General features: G+C 40.6%; 1 protein-coding gene across 7 annotated transcripts in view; it reads right to left on the reverse strand.

Annotated features, from left to right (window-relative positions):
• Positions 1 to 22192, reverse strand: part of INPP5A (inositol polyphosphate-5-phosphatase A) — a 215471-nt gene that overhangs the window by 54267 nt on the left and 139012 nt on the right. For all 7 annotated transcript variants that reach the window (XM_085888374.1, XM_085888406.1, XM_085888389.1 and 4 more), the window contains 2 exons: positions 18375 to 18494; positions 1204 to 1288 (listed from right to left, as the gene is read on the reverse strand). In XM_085888374.1, the coding sequence (XP_085744500.1) occupies positions 1204 to 1288; positions 18375 to 18494 (205 nt within the window). The remainder of the gene's footprint in view (positions 1 to 1203; positions 1289 to 18374; positions 18495 to 22192) is intronic.

Consider the following 22192-nt stretch of genomic DNA (forward strand, 5'->3'; position numbering starts at 1 on the left):
TGCCCGTGGGCTTTCTGCATATACATGGCAAGTTTCATGAAGATCCGATGAAAACTCTGGGTTGTGAAACAAAAAATGTCAAAAAATAGGAATGACGTCATAAAAATTGATATGACGACATAAAAATTGATATGACGACATAGTGATGTATCATATGTGTGGTAATTCATCTCTGCTAATGCCCTGTTTGATTCCCGCAAACAGAATTCAAAAAGCTTGCCTAGTTTCGGAGATAATTTTTTTAGGCGATTTCCATTAGCGAAGATATTTTGACGTCATAACTTTTTTTTAGGAGGAATTTTCAAAATCGGAGATGGTTACTGTCTGCGCAGGGTATTTTTACATATATATATATATATATATATATATATATATATATATATATATATATATATATATATATATATATATATATATATATATATATATATATATATATATATGCCAAGTTTCAGGAAGTTTCGATGAAAACTGTAGGCTGTGAAACAAAAAAAAGTCCACAAGAAGATGAAGAACAACAACGTGAGTAAGACTTAGAGATCCTCCACGATGATCTAAAAAGGGTACGCACTGAGATACAGTGCACTCAGCCAATATTGCCCCTGAGAATGGTAGTTTTTCAGTAATGTATGACCAAATTTGGAACTGAACCTGGATTTAACTCAATGGCAAGCAGTTACTAACCGAGCTATCTTGCTTCCTCCTTGACGTCTTTTCCACAATGATAAAAACAAACTTGAATATTTTTTTATTTTATCATTTAAGCCACTGTGGGAGTGAAATATTTATGCGGTATAAAAGGAGGGTGGGTACCAAAGAAATTTGCATCCTGCTAGGGAGGAGCCAGGAATAATGATCAGGATATATTAGGAACAGAGGATGAACAGATGGTCCTGACAAAAAGATAGAGGACTCTTGTTCCATTCAGTTAAGCTTTTGCCTGGGCAAAAACACTAACAGCAGTCAATAGAATTCTTATTATTTAACATCCTCAATTCCACTTTTCGGTCTTTTAGCGACCCAAAATACATTATTTTACGACAGTACAATAGTTAAATCAAATAACAAGTGATTCAAGGACAAAGAATCTAAGTGAAATGAAGACAGACAGTGAGAATGATAGAGTCTGACAGTAATATCAATGCAACCTTCATTTTATGAAAGCGTTTTATGAAAGCAGCACAAGAAGAACAAACAACTCACCTTAATAAGCTGTCCTGTATCAAGCCGAAAGTTAAAATCACCAAAGATGAAAAAAGGAGCAGGATCATAACGTTCATCTGTGACCCTGAAATAGATTATGAAGACAAACTAAATTGAAAAATTTTCTTGTTGCAAAAAATAAAATGTTGTGCATTCCACATAATACAAGGAAATACAAGGAACTTGGACAAAGGAGAAGGCCATTTTGCCCATCATGCCTATGATCTATCAACACCACATGAAGACAATCTATCAATTTATCAACTGGATTTCACTGGAAAGGGGGGAAGGGATGAGTGGGGAGGAGAACAGTGGGGGACAGGCACCGGACAACCACCACGGTGTTTTTGTTTAGGGATGAAAAATGTTGTCTGGTGAGGGAGAAACAAACATTGAAAGCACATTCACTTTTTGATGAGACCCAATCAGAAATAACCATCCCTACCGATGCACACAATTACCCTTCCATACCTAAGCAATATCGACCAGTCCTGCCGATTTCCATGTATCCCTTCATCCCCCCCCCCCCCCAATGCTTCAAGGTATCTATCTCGCCTCCTTAAAATTTAAATGCCACTACTTTTCCAGAGAGACTATTCCATTCATTAACTGATCACTGAGTGATAGACCTTACAACCATCCTCGCCCTCCTCTCGTTTCGTCTCAGCACGTGGCTCCTGGTTCTGTCATTGTCCATTTTGTTGAAAAAAAACACAAAAACCCTGCATTTCTTTTCTCCACATTATCATAAACATATTTATCAGGTTTCTTCGTAGGCTGGCAAGATAGGTCAAAGGTATTGTTCCCCCAGTTGTCTAACCTAGGTTTGAATTTAGGCTCAGCTATAAACAGTCATCGTTGTCTTTCACATACCTGGCAATTCATCAATGCGTGTGCAGTCACAAGGATGAATGTTAAACTCTGCATCCGTTTTGCTTGCATTAGATGGTGGACGTTAAATATTTTGAGTGTTCTCGCCCATCCCCAACAACTGGAATTTAAAAAAAAGTTAAACTACATCTGAAATCTTTTTCCCAATTCAAGAAAGTACCTTGACTTTGTTGAATCTCTACCACTCCCTTCTGCTATCTAACTAACCTTCAAGATTTGTGTCATTTGCAAAACTGGGAAGCCTCGTCTTAAAGGAAACTCGACCACCTCGACGCTAATCTTATCCCTTGATACCCTACGAAATAGATATGATGTGTCTTTTTCCGATTTCCAAAGTATAAAGTAAGTAAATTTGTGATTAAAAGCCAAAATCTTCTTCTTCTTCTTCTTCTTCTTCTTCTTCTTCTTCTTCTTCTTCTTCTTCTTCTTCTTCTTCTTCTTCTTCTTCAGATTAGCCATGATGTCACAGACAGAAGTAGACCACCAGATCCGTACCGTGTACAGGTTACATCACGGAACTATTTCACTCAAATGGCGAATAATTTTCGATTTTCCACAAATATGCCAAGTCGATGCGTCCTTGGTGCTTGTATCGTAATGCAAACCGAGATCGTTTCATGCTTCACCAATGGCCGAAACACCCGGAGTTTGCCAGAAATGGGATGGGGTTTGTCCGCAATACCCAAGTGTGGATCGGCCCTCGAAAATGTTCGCTTTTGTGCTCAGAACATGTTACGGAGCACGTTATGAAACAACAGAGATGGCTAGATGTTGTGGTTACCCTCCACGATTGAGAAAGCATGCCATCCCCATGATTAAGCGGAAGAAACAGCCGTTGCTCAAAACTGTAACACCGTCTCGACCCAGCTACCAGCATATGTACACAGGCAATTTAAACGGTGAATCAAACACCTGTTGCCATTTCCCAGCAGTAACCACAAGAGCACATGAAAATAGTTATCGATTATCAACACAAATTTCTACAAATCAAATGAACCACCATCTATTTATAGTGGAGAGAAAGTATGTCTGTACATATCATATACTCCTCCGAGAGATTTGACCAAGGACGAGAAAACATTCTGGGCGCCCCTCCCCCCCCTCCACCATCCCCCGATCAATCATCACACCTACAATACCCACCACCATCCCACACCCTCTCCAACCTCCTCCCCCCTCCACTGGGGAGGGACATCGACACCTCACAGACATGACGGTGGGACACGGCATGGACACAAATGGCATCTGGGAAAGTATGAGACAGAACGATCCCGAAACATACAATACACCTGGTCAGCTTGCGATGGTGGGACAAAGTATTCGTTCACCAATTTGTCTGCGGTGTTCGAGTCTGCCTGGGCGGTACCTGTGCTGTCGGGCAATGATGGGCATTTCTTCTCGAGTAATATAGAAACGGATTTACCATTTAGTACAAAATCACTCCCCTATAAATCGACAATTGAACGGAAAATCAAACCCTACCGAGCTGAAGTGATCATGTGACCGGCATTTTCATCTTCACTAATATTTCCACCTTCTTCGTCTGAATCGCGATTTCGATCCACAATTCCCCCGAAAGCGTTCCCATCATTAATTTTGTCTTCAATCGTTTCTTCAAAATCCCACTGATCACTTTCAACAATCTGAGAACCATCAGTGTCGCTAATCACGGTGGAATCAGTATCTAAACACGTTTATCTCAGAGGTGCAGATCGATGCAATCACAAATTTGATGCCAGAAGAGTTGGCTCGCACCAAGTCCCTCTGAAGATTGCGTTGGGTAAGTATTCTATTAACACCATGTGGTTTATTTTAGTGTTCAGAATTTATATATTTTAGTGTTTATCATGACATGGCTCGGCCCACGGTGAGGTGGAGTGGTTCGGCGGGGTGGACTGCGTTTCACCCTTGGTCCCGTGGACTTGGTTCAGTTTTCCCTCGTGGGTTAGCCCTACATGGCAGGGTACTGGCGGACTGAGAATGTGAGGCTTGGCAGAATCTGAACAAGGAGGGTTGCACGTGGGAGACGAGGAGGATTGTGTGAGGAAGACGAGGGAGTCGAGGGTTGAACTGAGGGGTGGGAATTGAGTGTTAAAAGCATTGACTGTGTTTACTTTGAAAATTTGGACTATTTTTTACTTTGGTGAGGGAGAGGAGTTGAGTGTGAAAATGAGAAGAAGGGGAGGAGGTGAGTGGTGAAAGAGGTGTGTGTGTGTGTGTGTGTGTGTGTGTGTGTGTGTGTGTGTGTGTGTGTGTGTGTGTGTGTGTGTGTGTGTGTGTGTGTGTGTGTGTGTGTGTGTGTGTGTGTGTGTGTTTGACGATGGAGGCACAGCAAGCTCGGGTAGTAGGTCCAGCAGGTCAGCCAGGGAAATGCTGCTGGTTGATGAAATGAATGTCCCAAATTATCCAAGATGGTACAAACTCTGTCAGGCAGGTAGTGATTCAGAAGTGAGGTCCAGCTAGGAGGTTTGAATGTGGGATCAATGAGGATGGGGAGGGCAGGGGTCGAAGTGGTGGAGATGATGCAGAGAACGAGTTTGGAAGCGTTGTGTGTGTCGGAGAGTAAATGAAAAGGAGACAGAGTGAGGAAGTTGGTAGTAGGACACAAGCTGTTGCACGCAGGTGGGGATGGAAGGAATAATGACATGGGAATAATAGTATTGGAAAAGATCAGCAAGCAGGGGGTCACGGTGGAAAGATGGGAGGGACGGATAGTTATGGCATGGGTGGTGATACAGAGGCAAATGTTTTGCGTCATGTCGGTGCATGGACAACAAATGGGAAGGACTGGGGTGAAGAATCAGGAATTTAGGGATGCACTGGAGAGGATGATGGAAATGGTTGAGCTGGAGGTAATGCTGTACATTGTAGTGGACGTTAACGCACATTTCGGAGTTGCAAAGCTGGGGGAAGAGGAATGGGATGGTCATCGCTAGTTCTTTCTTTCAAAAGCGGGAAAGCCACAAGATCACACAAAGAAGTGGACATTATAGAACAAAACTGGATTTGGTGGTGGTAAGGAAGCGACAGTTCTGGAGGGTTAAGGATTGTAAAGCAGTGGTGGGAGAGCGTGACACCATCCAGCACAAGCCTGTGGTGTTTGTGGTATGGATGGAGAAAAGGAGGGAGGTTAAGAGCAGGGGTTGGAATATTATTAGGTGGGGGAAGTGTAGGGGGAAACGTCTTCATGGAGTACAAGGACAGGTTGGGGGTTAGGTGTGAGCAATTTAGCGAAGAAGCGGAAGGTTTGGAGGAGGAGTGGAATAAGTATGGAGAGACAATTAGGGGAATTGCAGAAGTTTTGTGTGGAAAGATGTCAGGGAGGGTGCATCGCCAAGCGATAGAAACCAGGTATGGTGGACATTTGGTGAAAAGAAGGAGGTTTGGAAGAGGATAGAGAAGATCAAGGATCGGGGAAGGCAGCCGGATGCAGGGTTGCTGTATATTTATGGGCAGAAGAAGAAAGCAGAAAGGAGAGCTGTGGATAAGGCGAGGAATGATATGGAAGAGGGGGTGTACAACAAGTTGGAAGAGGATGGTGGGAGGAAGATGATATATAAATTGGCTCATGACAGAGATGAAAATGGGAAGGACATTAAGGGGGGAGAGGGGGCAGTGATTAAGGATGGTGATGGGAGGCTGGTGACAGAGAGGGGGGCAGGATTGAAAGTGTGGGAATACATATTCTAAAGAGCTGTTGAACCAGGAAGGAAGCAACGCCTACCTGGAGCTATCGTGTTTCGTAGAGGGGAAAGTGGAGTTGGTGGAGATCAAGGAGGAGAAAGTGCGGAGGGCAATGGAAAGGATGAAAAAGGGAAGAGCGCAAGGCATTGATGAGGTGTGTACAGAGATGATTGCAGCACAAGAAGTCAGAGTCAGTTGGACGAAGAGGCTTTTGAATATATGTATGAGCGAAGGCTCAATTGGGGGATTGGAGGAAAGGGTTAATTGTGCCGATATGGAAGGGGAAGGGCAATGTTCAAGATCCATGGAAGTACAGGGGCATTACGCTCCTAAGTCATTTAATGAAGTTGCTGGAGAGGATTCTGGATGGGAGGATAAAGAAGAGTGTGGAGATGGAGATCGGCGAAGAGCAGTGGGGGTTTAGAAAGGGTACGGGGAAGGCGGATGGGATGTTCATGTTGACACAGCTGTTGGAGAAGAGGTTGGAGGTGCAAGATGTGAAGGCATTGGGATTTGTGGACCTGGAGAAGGCTTACAACACAGCCCCAAGAGAGATGGTGATGGCAACACGAAGATGGAACATTGTTTGAGGCAGGGAAGTTCTCTCAGCCCACTCATGTTTATCATGATGATGGAGCTGATAAGCAGGAAAGTGAGCTTGAGGAGTGGTATGGGGAGGTTGTTGTCCGTGGACAATTTGGCTGATGTGGTGGAGAGTGGACGGGAATTGCAGGAGGTACGAGGGGAGTGGACTAAACTAATATATAACACGATAGCTCCAGGTACTGTATATATATATATGTATATATATATATATGTATGTATATATATATATATATGTATGTATGTATATATATATATATATATATGTATGTATATATATATATGTATGTATATATATATATATATATATATATATATATATATATATATATATATATATATATATATATATATGTGTTGTTGTTCGTCTTTCGGCTGCTCCCGTTAGGGGTCGCCACAGCGGATCATCCGTTTATGATCCGCATCCTGATTTGGCATAGGTTTTACGCCGGATGCCCTTCATGACGCAACCCTGGTCGCCTCTTACGACACAGGGATAAGGATTGGGTTTCGCCATGATTCCAGGCTGCCCTACACCCTCTCATAGCGCGGCCCAGCGCAGAGCTCCCGTCCTCAAGCGATCCTCCAACCCAAAACTTCGCGTCGCCGGATTACAGGCACACGCCACTACACCCGGTATTATGTATGTGTGTGTGTGTGTATATGTATATATATATATATATATATATATATATATATATATATATATATATATATATATATATATATACATACATACATACATACATACATACATACATACATACATACATACATACATATATATATATATATATATATATATATATATATATATATATGTATATATACACGGGGTGTCCCGAAAAAATGTACTCACATTTTGGCTCCTCATAACTCATTGAATTTTTCATTTATTTTCAGATTAAAATTGACCCTGATAATGGCAGAAGTAGGACTAGGTTTTTAAGAAAGAAAATTAATCATAAAGTGCTACTGGAAGCACGAAAACATCATGGAAGTGCAAAGACAATTTAGAAGACATTTTCACAAAGATCCACCAACACGACGCACCATTGCTCGCATCCGAGATAAGTTTGAAACAGATGGACCTGTGCATGACGTCCATAAGGAGCGTTCAGGAAGACCACGGTCATCAACTTCCCCAACAAAGGAAAATCAATTGCTGGAAACCCTCCACCGATCCCCACGGAAATCTGTACGACAAATGGCTCGTGAGACAGGAATCCCAAAATCCAGCGCCCATCACATTTTGAAATGAATTAATTGGAAAAGTTACATTCCAAAATTAATCCACGCTCTAAAAGAAGACGATCCTGACCGGAGAGCTGAATTTTTTGAGTGGTACCTGGGCAAATGCGAAGAAGATGCAGCATTTCCATCCAAAATTGTTTGGAGCGATAAGGCCAGCTTCAAGTTAAATGGCTTATTCAAGTTAAATGGCTCAATTAACCGACACAATTGCACCTACTGGGCTCCTGAAAATCCGCATGTTACTATGGAACACCATTTAAACTTACCAGGGGTTACTGTGTGGTGTGGGATATCAGCTTCGGCATCCTCGGGCCATTCTTTTTTGACCAAACTGTCACTGGGGATGTTTACTTAAACTTGCTGCAGGAATCCGTCGGTCCACATGTCGAAGAGATATTTGGTGACGAAGAGATTTACTTTCAGTAAGATGGAGCACCTCCCCACTACCACCGTGATGTAAGGGCCTATCTCGAAGCAACTTTTCCGAACAGATGGATTGGGCGAAGAGGTAGTGTTGAATTCCCTGCGTGTTCCCCAGACCTCACTCCAATGGACTTCTTTTTATGGGGATATCTCAAAGATAAGGTTTACGGCTCAAAACCAGCAACAGTCGATGAGCTGAAAGAGGAAATTGAAAGACGATGTCTTGCAGTTCCAAATGAAATGATTCGTAACTTTGTTGAATCCATTGGTCCGTGCTATCGGCTGTGTTTGGATCGGTCATCAGTTTGAACATCTGTAAACATGCATTTATCCGTTTATACATTTAACCATTAATCTTGTTTCTCAGTCAATAAACAACGCATTTATGATCATTTAAAGAGTGAGTACATTTTTTGGGACACCCTGCATATATATATATATATATATATATATATATATATATATATATATATATATATATATATATATATATATATATATAGTATATATATATATATATATATATACATATATATATATATATATATATATATATACATATATACATATATATATATATACATATATACATATATATATATATACATATATATATACATATATATATATATATATATATACATATATATATATATATATACATATATATATATATATACATATATATATATATATACATACATATATATATATATATATATATATATATATATATATATACATATATATATATATATACATATATATATATATATATATATATATATATATATATATATATACATATATATATATATATACATACATATATATATATATATATATATATATATATATATATATATATATATATATATATACATATATATATATATATATATACATATATATATATATATATATATATATATATATATATATATATATATATATATATATATATATATATATATATATATATATATATATACATATATATATATATATATATATATATATATATATATATATATATATATATATATATATATATATATATATATATATATATACTACTTGCCAAAAATTTTAGAACACCCCCATTTTTCCAGGTTTTACTGAAATTTAAGCAGTTCAATTCCAGTGAATAACCTGAGATGGTACAAAGCTTAGCGGTAAACTGCCAGAGGTTAAAAAAAAACCTTTAGGTTACCAAAAACTGAAAAATAATGTAAATTTAATTCAGAGTTGTGAAAAAGGCCCTTTTCAGGGAACAAGTAATGGGTTAGCAACTGCAACTGTTCTGCAGCAATGGAAGTAAATTAAGCCTTGAAAGTTGATGCAAACAATTCCTACAGGTGTCCCAACTTTTGTTGATTAGTTACAAACCCTCTGTCTGTATAAAAGCAGTGTTGGAACAGACTGTGTTGCTCCACCCTCTGAAGCATTATTTTGATAATATTGCTCTGCAGGAAGTAGTATATTGCTATCATAATGGCGAGAAAAAGACAATTAACAAAGGAAGACAGACAGACCATTATAACCCTTAAAAGTGTCGGTCTTTCCTTTAGAGAAATTGCAAAGAGGCCAAGGTGTCAGTGAGTACAGTTTCCTACACCATCAAAAGGCACTTGGAAACTGGAGGAAACTGATAGGAAGAGGTCTGGCAGAACCAAAGCCACAACACAATCAGAAGACAAGTTTCTGAGAGTCAACAGCTTGTGTGATAGGTTAGCAGTTTCAACATATTGTTGAACAGCAGCTGTTGTGTTGACACAACAGGTCAGCAGCTGCTGTCCTGTCTCACAACCATAACACTGGTCGAAGTAAGGAAGTCTCAGTTTCAACTGTGAAGAGAAGACTTCGCGCTGCAGGTTTGACAGATCGAGTGGCAGTAAGAAAGCCATTGCTGAGATGGCAAAATAAGAAAAAGAGGCTTGCCAGGGCCATAAAGCACCACCAGTGGATGACTGAAAACTGGAAGAAGGTCTTATGGAACAATGAAGCAAAATTTGAAATCTTCGGTTCATCACACAGGGTTTTTGTACACCGTCGAGTAGGCAAAAGGATAGTTCCTCAGTGTGTGACACCAACTGTCAAACATGGAGGAGGAAGCGTGATGATCTGGGGCTCTTTTGCTGGATCCAGAGTTGGTGACTTGCACAGAGTGACTGGCACCCTGAACGAAAAGGGCTACCACAGTATTTTGCAGCACCATGCAATACCCTCTGGTCTATGCCTAGTTGGTCATGGGTTCATCCTACAGCAAGATAACACCCAAGACATACCTCCAGGCTATGTCTGAATGACCTTCAAAGAAAAGAACAAGATGGTAGGCTTCAAATCATGGAATGGCCAGCATAGTCTCCAGACTTAAACCCCATCGAGCTGGTTTGGGATGAACTGGACAGAAGGGTGAAAGCAAAGCAACCTACAAGTGCAACACATTTGTGGGAACTTCTGCAACAGTGTTGGGAAGAACTTTCCGAACAATATTTGATTTCCATTGTAGAAAGAATGCCACGAGTATGTTCGGCTGTTATATCTGCAAAAGGTGGCCACTTTGACGAGTCAAAAATTTAGATTAAATTTTGTTCAACAAAACGATTCTACGATTTATTTATCTGCAATTGTTTATTTGTTCTGTGCTTTAATTTCAGAGTACATTGAAACACTAAACTGCTTAAATTTCAGTAAAAACTGGAAAAATTGGGGTGTTCGAAAACTTTTGACCGGTGGTGTACATCTATCTGTATACATATTGACGTACATGAAAAGACACACACACACACACACACACACACACACACACACACACACACACACACACACACACACACGACATATACACTCAATGACTCAATAAATTATATGTTCTGAAGTTACAGTGAACTCAACCATAAAATAAATTTTTTGGAGGTGAATCAACTTTCAGGTTGGTTCTACCTCGATGTGATGCAAGGTGTTCTTTATCGGAAACAAACTTGCACTTCATAATTTCTAGTTCGTGGTCCTACATTCCCCGTTTCTTGAGATTTATTTTGTACAGATTTGTTACCTTCCTTCAAATCATAAACTTTCTTTGGATGAATGCAGTTACTCTCCGGATTTGTTTGACGCACATTGAACAGTGTTCTGCAGTATCTCGAAAAACATATCATGACAAAAATTGTCATGCCATCTTGCAAAAGGTGCTCCAAGTGTCCATCTTTCACTGTGCAGAGTGCAATCACCACCTTTCTTGAGTTTACATTGAGAGGTCAAAAGGAAATAAATAAAATAATAAACTGTATCGATGAAATCTTCAAATTAGTCCAGTTGCCAGGTTGAGTTGTTGTTGTTGCGAGAAGTGTATTGTTTTTTGATGGTTTCGTACTCGCATGGGTCTATAGAACAAATTTAGCTTGGTTGCCGGAGTGGCAACCTTGGGGAACTCCGATAGTTTGTAGAAATCCAAGATGGCCACCGCGGACAGAGGTGGAAAATAACTTTTCAACCAATCAACCTCCAATCACGTGTGATACATTTTTTTCCCGTATAATTTCGAGGTGAGGAATCGATTTCTGAGGTCAGTTGTGTGGTTCGGGGGTCAAATTCAAGGTCAAAGGTCAAGTTCAATGTCATTTTTGGACTAGTGAGGGGTTTAAAACGTTTTGACCCCTGCATCAACTGCAGATCACTCCTACTCGATGGTTGATGAACGATCCCATTGATTCTAATCTCACCTCTTCTTCTTTTCAGAGAAACGTATGATGGCTGACTCAAGGTGTCTTCTCCCGGTGTGTCACGGAGGTGGAGAAGAAACGAAATTCACTGAGATCGGGATCAAGAAGCTCATCTCGTGCACCAAATCCCGTGGAGATGGCGACCTGCAGGCTAAGCTACAGAACATTATTGATGTTGGTGGAGATGCGGCAAGCATCGCCTGCCACAAAGGTTGCAACTGTACTTATACATCAAAAGAGAAAATTGAGGGAGTGAGAAAGTCACAGAAAAGAAAGGCTGAAGATGAGGGTGTAAGGACAACTACAAGGTCTCATACTAAGGTAGCTGACAAAGGTGTGTTTGAGTACAAACATGATTGTATGTTCTGTAGTGAGGAATGTTTACCATTGATGATAGACACCCAGAAAGATGGGACTGCGTTTGTGAGTGTATGACCAAAGAACGTTTTAACACAGAACGTAACCCACTCCCAACTATGAAAGATATGCTCCTTGATGTTGCTGAGCAGCGTAATGATGATGTCGCGAGAAGGGTCAAGTTGCACCTTGCTTTTGTTTCTGATCTACCTTCTGCTGAGTGCAAGTACCACGTCCGCTGCTGTAACAGTTTCACGAAAGTCCCCACATATGCCGATTTGCCAACTGGTAGTGCAGATGAAAATGCTCTGAAGGAAGTCATTGAGTGCATGAACCGAGACAGGTCCAGAATATGGAATAGTGTTGAACTGCATTCCCTGTACTCGGATCGAGGTGGCAAGCTTGATCGACGTGACATGTTAAGCAAGTTGACTGACTGCATGAGTCAGGATGTTATCGTTGTTCAGGTAGATGGCTGTGCTGCCATTGTTGGTTTCCGTGAGTCCGTTGCTAAAAGTCTCAAGATAGTTAAGGTAGACGATACGGATGAGAGGAGCATTGCTTCCATGGTGAGGCAGATCAAGCATGAGGCGCGGTCGTTCAAGTACAGCAGTGCCAATTATGACCTATCAGAGTTTACACAGGCCAACACAATCAAGGCGACCAGCCCAAGTTTGCTGAAGTTGGTTTCGGACCTGGTCTCCGGTGGTAAAGCGACCAAGAAATCTCTGAGCCTGAGCCAGTCAATTCAGTCACGTTACAGGAACCAGAAATCAGACAACATTAGGACTGGCCATCAAACTGTTGCACCGGCATGGCAGTTCTGAACTTCTCAAACCCCTTCATGAACATGGCTTCACGACCTCGTACGATGAGGCCCTGAGATTCCGAAAATTGGCCGCTCGTCTACTAGGTGACAATGCACAGGTTCTCCACCAGTTCATGGGGTTGTGTAGAACCATCGGCGCCATCTTCGCGTGGTTTGACAACTTCGATCTCCAGGTATTCACATCCAATGGTTGACGCACTACCCATGTCCTCTCACATGAATTCCAGCAACCTCATCCCGCAGGTATGCTGGAGTATGGCCACGCTAAGCCAGGGATGCAGACCATACTTGCAAAATCTGCTGACCAGCAGGCTCCACCTGAACTTGACATCAGGAAGTATGGGTGGGAAATAAAAGATGGCACCCCAGTACCAGCAACCTCCGATCAGCCCCCAGGACCCCAAGATCTCATGGATGTAGTGCGGTGCGGCTGTAAGGCGGCGGTGAAGGCGTGCGGCACTGAACGTTGCAGCTGTCACCATGGAAAGATATCATGCACTGTGTACTGCGCTTGTGTTTGTCGTGACGCCTGCTTCAACCCGTTCAAGACAGGAGACGAAGACCAAGATAAAATGGAAGAGGAAGGCGAAGCAGATGTGGAAGATGACGAGGAAACTGAACATCTTGATCTTGCATTCGGCTCTGATGATGAATGGGAGTGATCGACGTTACTGAATAAACGCTTGACCACAATTGCTCTGAAAATGTCATTATTATTATTTTATTTCATTTTTGGCCGAAAAAGACCTTGAACTTCACCTTTGACCCTGAATTGACCCCAAATCACAAATTTGACCTCAGAAATCGATTCCTCAGGTCAAAATTATACAGAAAAGAGGTATCACACGTGATTGTAAGTTAATTGGTTGAAAAGTTATCTTCCACCCCCATCCGTGTTGGCCATCGTGGATTTATGCAAATTTGCGGAGTTCCCCAAGGTTGCCGCTCCGGCAACCAAGCCAAATTTTCTCTATAGACCCATGTGAGTACGAAGCCATCAAAAAACAATACACTTCTCATTACAACAAGGTTGATATGAGTACAGAACATATACGGGTGGCAAACGGACTAAATATATCAACCAAAGACAGAATATTTTGCTCGTGTTCTCTCCATCAAGCTTCATATTCCACTTCCTTCATCCAAAATGTAGTTGTGTTTCACTTGACATTCCAACTCATTACACTTCTTACAAAGTTAACCTCTATCTGTGACTTGTTCGCCAAAGAATGAACAGAAAATCAGAAATATGCAACAATTTTAGGAATCTGTAAATTCTTCATATATTGCCATTAATGGGAAAAAATTTGTTAATTTCACGATACCAAGAAATGTCATGAGAAACAGTAACAATATTGGAAACCGAGAAAGGCACTCGGTAGAGCGCATACCTCCGTCACACAATGCCTGATCCACGAGAACATATTGGGCCCAATACATTTTTGAAAGATCATGCTCGGCAGTACTGTATCGTTTTTGACCCCATCTCTCAATGATGAAGAATCACTTTAAAAAATAAATAATACTCGTATCCAGATCTTCACCAAAATCAAATCAAATCCTCCTTGCCGCACACCCAACATGTCCACCAAGTTTCATCCAAATCCGTCCACAACTTTTTGAGATATCGTGCTATATATTGGTTTAGCCCAATCTCTCAATGGTAAAGAATCACTTAAAAAATTGTATTAGTCAGATCTGGATACAGATCTTCACCAACACTAATCAGTTCATCCTTGTCACACACCCAACTTGTCCACAGAATTTCATCCGGATCTGTACACAACTTTTGAGATATCCTGCACACAAACAAACAAACAAGCAGTCATAGACTGGTACTTACGAAATCGTCAACTTGACCTCTGACCTTGTCGAATAAAAGCTGTCTCTAGAGAAGGTTGCGACGCAAACCAGAAGTTTCTACGATGATTCTGTACCAAACCTCTCAGAAAACATCCGATTTTTACCAGAATTTCGACAACCGAGTGTTAAGCATACTTAACCGTTACCAAAATTGAAGACAGGATTGAAATTGACTTTAAAACGAGCGCGTAATGCCATGTGTTACAATCCCCCTCATTAGCATCATCTTCAGTTGAGCCTCAGATACGGCACCCGACATAAATCTCATAAAACATCCGATTTTTACCAGAATTTCGACAACCGAGTATTAAGCATATAATTAACCGTTACCAAAAGTGAAAACAGGATTAAAATTGACTTTAAAACGAGCTCGTAATGTCATGTGTTACAATCCCCCTTATTAGCATAATCTTCAGTTAAGCCTCAGACACGACACCCGACATAAATCTCATAAAACATCCGATTTTTCCCAGAATTTCGACAACCGAGTATTAAGCATCCTTAACCGTTACCAAAAGTGAAAACAGAATTGCGATCCGAGTTAAAACGAACTCGTAACGTCGACCGAAGGAAAAATCTCCATTTCTCCACGCAATTATTTAATATTATTTTATCAAAGTCACAAAACCGTAATATTCAGCCATCCACCAACAATCTTTACATAATCCGACGGCTTAGCGAGTCAGGCATGCGACGATAACCTTTATTGGGATAAAAATGACTTTTAAACACCATCTTTATCAAAAACACTGTCAGCGCGCACACGGAAAACCATTACATGACTCAACGCCGCGTCTGCTCGAGCGCGTTGCACCACGTGACGAGCCTTGACGCGGCGAGTGAAATATTTTTTATACAATCATAAAACGTCCCCAAAACATCCGATTTTACCAGAATTTCGACAACCCAGTGTTAAGCGTCCTAAGCGATCGCAAAAACCGAAGACAAAATTAAAATCGAAGTAAAAACGAACTTGTAACGTCGACCGAAGCAAAAATACTCCATTTCTCCACATGAATTTACGGAATTATGTTTGACCTCACTGTGACCTTGACCTTTGACCGATTTTGACCAAAATCTAATCAGCGCGAGCCATCACCCTCCTAAATCAAGTGGTGTAATTTGACATTGGTAGCTTCCTCCGTTCTCGAGTTATCGTGCCTACAAACAAACACACACACAAACAAACAAACAAACACACAAACAGAGGACGGAAGTCATCAATATACTTACGAAATCTTTAGATTTCTTAAGTAACAAAGGGGTGAAAACATAACCTTCTTCACCTTCGGTGGCGGTTGTAATAAGTTGTGAATCAATGCTTTGCTCGCTGAAATCAACGAAACATTTAATGTCTAGCATCACAGCAAGCAGTGTGGTATTTTTGCTTTTGTTGTTTCAAGTCCATGGTGACCTGACAGTCGCTTTGCCCCTGAAAAATGTATCGCAACTCCCTTCCTCCCTCTTCAACCTCCCCTGCCATCATATGTGGCAACACTGACTCACTGAAGTGGGAGTTAGTCGTGTTGATGCAATTTCTCCAAAATTAGCATAATGGGTTTGAGGGTGCTAAAAAAAAAATGTTGCCAATTCAACTTGATTTAAAAAATAAATGTTTTGTTTTAAACCTTTAATGGAAAATGTAATCAAATACAACATGATTATTACAATTGTATGTGCTTGAACACGTATCTATTTTAATTTGCATTTTAAAAGTCCTTAAATCTCTTTTCTGTATTGAAAGATGATCAATCTGTCTGGTAAAGGTGTCCAAAACAGATTGACCTTTCAAGTAATCTTTAATTATTACTCAGTATAATAGAATTGCCTCTTATTTAAATTTATTCTGCTTACTAAGGGTTTTTTAATGAAATAATTAATAAAATGTCACCAGAAAGTTTGGTTGGAGATATTATTTTAGCTCAACTGGAATGTTGGTCGAAGGAAATATCCAGATGTGTTCACTACGCTTTTAAAAGCTTCAGATTAAATATCATTCCCTATCCTGTTCAAAGCGTGCTGACCTTCTCCCCTTACACACCATAGAACTATGTGTAATCCATTAACGTACCGAAAGGGCTGCAGTCTTGACGTCATTCTGTGCCGGGAGAGAATTCAAACATCTAGTTCCTGCAATTATTTGCCATAGCTCTTCAAAATCAAGCTGATTGCTGCACAAAAGCTGGACGTGATCTCCACCTGTAAACACTCAACCTGGCAAACTGTGGCACCAGCATATGGGAAAGAAAAATAACTTCGTCTTGCTGAATCCAACATAAAGAACTCAATATTTCCAAGTATTTTGGAATTGAGAGGAAGACCGTGTTGCTTATTGAAATGCCTCTCGAATTCTCCATATCGATATGTCCATGTTTGTTTGTTAAATAAATGATTCAAATGTACAGGAGGAATTGAGAATTTATTTGACAGTAGGAAGTTCGACAGCATGGCGGACACAAGTTGTTACTGTCGAAGAGCCGTTAGTCACTTGTGTTTGGGGCACACAAAGGCCAAAGAATTTCTCAAGTGAGGACAGCTTCTGTGGAACACTTTGGAAAACCTTCTCCACCAAAGCAGGCATTGTTAAAGTGGGGAAAACTGGCTATTGAAACAGGAAGTGTGAAGGAGAATAAGTGCATTGGAAGACCCATAACAAGAAGAAATACATGTGCTGCTGTGTTGGCGTCAGTTGACCGGTCACCAAGAAAGTGAAGAAGAAAGCCAGTACGTGGACCACGATGCAAACTCACATGAAAATAGATCTTCAGTTGAAACCATGGCGTCCATCATTTGTCAATGAACCAAGTGATGCCGACATGGATCGGCACCTTCCATCGTCATGCGATGTCTTTCTCGACACCTTCCCAACTGCCTGGTTTCGAGGAAAAGTGCTGTTTTTGGATGAATGCGCCATCTATCGAAGCTCATGGGCACAAAACGTAGTGTTCTGGCCGAAGAAAAATCAACACTTAAAATTGGAATATCATCCTCCACATGTGATATGGGCAGGAATGACCTCAAAACATTTATTTGGTCCCTATTTTTTGATGGACCGGCAAATGGCATGCAAGCATATGTTAAGAAACTGGTTGGTACCACAACTTGTTACTACGGGAATAGCTGAAAGTGCCTGGTTTCAACAAGGCGGCACGTCCACGCATTTTGCTTTGCATGTTCGGGACGATCTCTATGAAACGTTCCCTCAACGGTGGATTGCATGCAGATCACTAACATCACCAAAAGTAGTCCGGATCGAATGATTCCAGCCAACTCTTTGTGGAGCTTCATCAAGGAGAAAATGTCGACTAATTCAGTTGTGGAAGGAGAATGATGGAGCGTATACAGATACAATGACTGATTGATTATTGTAAGCACTGCACTATAAAACATGTATATTAAAAGAGTTTAAGAGCAAATGCTTTACTGAGGATGGGGTAAAGTGACTTTCAGGCCACCCTGTACATATAAATCTGGTGACTCTTCCAAGACTGACACATTTGAGGGACAAACCAAGTGCATTATACAACAAACATATTCTGTACCTGTCCAACACATGAGCGAGTGCACTTTGTCGTGTAGTTGAGTAGATTGATGGGCTGTCCTGCCAAGCTGTGATGTTGTCAGCATCATGGAAGAGATGTATGTTTACGAGGTCAAATACACTGGTGGGATACACAACAAGGATGGGACGTGATACTGCACAACAATGTGGAATTGAACACAAAAAAACAATAGGCATCTTTTCTGAGCACAAGAAGGTATATGAGTTATGCTGCACAATGCAATTGGCTGTCATACAATCAGTATAGCATATAGAGAGTGTGCACGTAGCACATTGTCAACAACAAAGTGAGGAGAGTCCTGTATTCTTTTTTCACATTATTCAAGAATAAGTTTGATAGATCGTGAGAGGTTTAACAAAAATGAAATATAACTCATTAACATAGCCAATTATAAATAAGCAATTATGGTCTAAACAGGAGGTCTGTAGACATTAAAGGATACAGTAGATGGGTTGCGATACACAAACTGCTCATAAAACCTGTGGGTGCAGTGGTGCAAGGAGCATAGGCAATGGACTGCCGAGCAGTGGAGGAATGCGATATGGTCTTGTGAGTTGTCCTTTACCATGTTCTTGACAAATGGATGTGTGCAGGTGCAGCGACAGTAAAAGGAGCTCGACAGCTCCGAGTGCCTAGTTCCAACAGTAAAAGTTTCTGGCAGTTCTACAATGATGTGAGGAACATTTTCCTCGCAAGGCTTGGGTCCACTCATTTCCTTAGAAGGCAGGGTTGATGCAGCGGACTACGTCACCATCCTGAGTGATCATCTGCATCCTATGATGCAGCATTTCTTCCCTGCTGGAAAGAGTGTCTTTCAGGACCTCCACAGGGCAGTTGTTGTCACTGGGTGGTTTAAGGAGCACGATGATGAAGTTACCCATCTTCCATGGCCTGCCCAATCGTCAGACTTCAATCCCATCGAGCATTTGTAGGACTGTTTGGATCACAATCCCACAACAAAAGTAAAATGCCAAAAGATATCGTAATGCTCAATCAGAAGAGGATTGTGGCGTCATATTGTGGCACCGTAATGTGGTGTCATTCTTCATTAATGTTATTCTTCTTTTTCTTCATCCATCACAATCCCACAACCAAAGTAAAATGTCAAATGATGTCATGATAGTAATCCATAAGAGAATTGTTGTGTTAGATTGTGGAATCGTAATGTGGTGCTATTCCTACCTTGTTTGTTTTTTTGAGATTTGATCCCTCTGTTTTTACGTTAAAAAAAAATATTTCTTCTTGTTTCTGTAATTTTTTAAAGTAATAAAATGCTTAATGTTTTATATATTTTGTTATGGATTAAATCCATCCATGTTATTAAATTGTTTGAATACTTGTTTCAGTTGATTTGGAGGATGGTTTGGATATGTATCACTTTTGGAATGGTACTGTCCATCTCCTCCCCTCCAATGATCATGGCCTGGTTTGGTTGAGTCCACATTTATGTTTGATATATTTTCTTAATAAAACAATTAATGTTTGATATATTTTTTAATTTTGGGATGCGTGCACTAGCCCAGAGACAAAGTAACTTCCTCGGGTTGGAATCACCATCATGGCTTCAGCAGTTATTGAGGTAGGTTGGGCTACAGTTTTACATTGTTTTGAGAGGGGAAAGAAGAAGAAGAAGAAGAAGAAGAAGAAGAAGAAGAAGAAGAAGAAGAAGAAGAAGAAGAAGAAGAAGAAGAGGGAGAAGAAGAAGAAGAGGGAGAAGAAGAAATAAAATTGGCATTTTAGCGATCTCCCGATGTGGTACTTTAGCAATGTATTCTGACATCTTTTTAAGTCTTGGTAGTTCAGAAAATGCTCCAGAATAAAAAGTGTGGCTTTTAAATGCTTACGATTTCACTCCATAATAGTTTATAAGCATATAATTGTGTACATATTTGAATGGGCGGCCATTTTTCCCCGCATCATCCCTCGAAATGGAGCACTGCCGTACTCCACGATATATATATATATATATATATATATATATATATATATATATATATATATATATATATATATATATATATATATATATATATATATATATATATATATATATATATATATATATATATATATATATATATATATATATATATATATACGAGATCCATCTAAAAAGTAACGGGACTGACTTCACAGAAATTTTATTCCAAAAAATATATTGAAATCACAGTTTGTCCCCTTCAAAATAGTTTCCCTCCAGTCTAACACACTTGTCCATCCTCTTCTTCCAGGCTTCGATGCACCCCCGGAAGGCTTCTTCTGGAATCCTCCAGAGCTTAGTCATCACGGCCCTTTTGATGGCCTCCACATCAGGAAATCGGGTCCCCTTGATCACCCCCTTGAGCTTGGGGAATAGGAAAAAATCACAAGGGGCAAAGTCTGGTGAATACGGGAGTTGCTCCAGAGTTGGTACGTTCCTCTCCACCAGAAACTGTCGGATGCTCAGGGCACTGTGAGTAGGGGTGTTGTCATGGTGGAGCACCCAGGCGTTGTTCTCCCACAGATCCCTCCTCTTGTCCCGGACTGATATCATGAGGTGCCGGAGGACCTCCTTGTACATGTATTGATTTACTGTTTGACCCTGTGGTAGAAACTCGAAGTGGAGGATGCCCTTGATGTCAAAAAACGTGATGAGCATCACCTTGACTTTCGACTTCCACATCCTTGCTTTCTTTGGTCTTGGTGATGCTGAACTTTTCCACTGACGACTCTACCGTTTGGTCTCGGGATCGTATTCGAATATCCACGATTCATCGCCAGTAATGACTCTCCCGAGCAGGTCTGGATCGTCCTCGAGGTGCTCGATAATGTCTTGACAGACGGTGACTCTTTATTGTTTCTGGTCCTCGGACAACAGCTTGGGGACCGTCTTTGCACACACCTTGTGCATTTCGAGATTTTTAGTGATGATGCTCCAGACAGTGCCCTTGTTGATGGAAAGTTCCTCAGCAATCATCCGCACCGTGAGTCGACGATCTGCGTGCACCATCTGCTTCACACGCTCGATGTTGTCCACCATCTGCTTCACACGCTCGATGTTGTCCGCCGTTCTGCTCATTGAAGGTCTTCCAGACCGTGGATCGTCTTCAACCTCCTCGCGTCCCTCTTTGAACCTCTTGTGCCATTCAAATGCACGTGTACGTGACATCGTTTCTTCCCCGTAGACTTGCTGCAGCATTGCGAAGGAGTCGGAAGGTGTTTTGCCAAGCTTGGCAAGAAACTTCAGATTGGCTCTCTGCTCACGACTCATCGCGCGACAACTCAGACAAGACAACTTGTAAAGCACAACCTGTAAAAAATCACACAATGAGCGCAATCAACCATCACCAACCATATATATTGCTGGATTGTTGTGAAAGACTGTGACGCAACCCTTTCATTCAAGTTGTGTAAGTGGAGCACACAGCAGGCTCAGTCCCGTTACTTTTTAGATGGACCTCTTATATATAGATACATGTACAGTACATACATATAATATATGTATATAAATTTATAGACATATATAATTTATTTATTTAGCCCACACTAAGGCCATTTTTGTGTCCTACTCTGTGTTGGTCAAGAAAGTCAAAGGATAATAGGAAACTCTCCCAGCAAGCACATCATTCATTGGCATTAATTTACTAGTTAGGGGAGGGGTGTGGTATTTGGGTAGGTTTAAAAAGGAAGGGGAGAGGGTTTGGTTTTGAGAACCGAAGAAGCAGGAATGTGTGTTAAACACAAAACATAACATGAGCTCCATAATCATTTCAGTACCTCGAAAAAAAATGCAAATTACATGTAGTGCTGTAAATTGC

Source organism: Eptatretus burgeri, chromosome 1 (genome assembly GCF_056783735.1).
Source record: "Eptatretus burgeri isolate ZD-2024b chromosome 1, Ebu_testis_v1, whole genome shotgun sequence".
Taxonomy (NCBI): domain Eukaryota; kingdom Metazoa; phylum Chordata; class Myxini; order Myxiniformes; family Myxinidae; genus Eptatretus; species Eptatretus burgeri.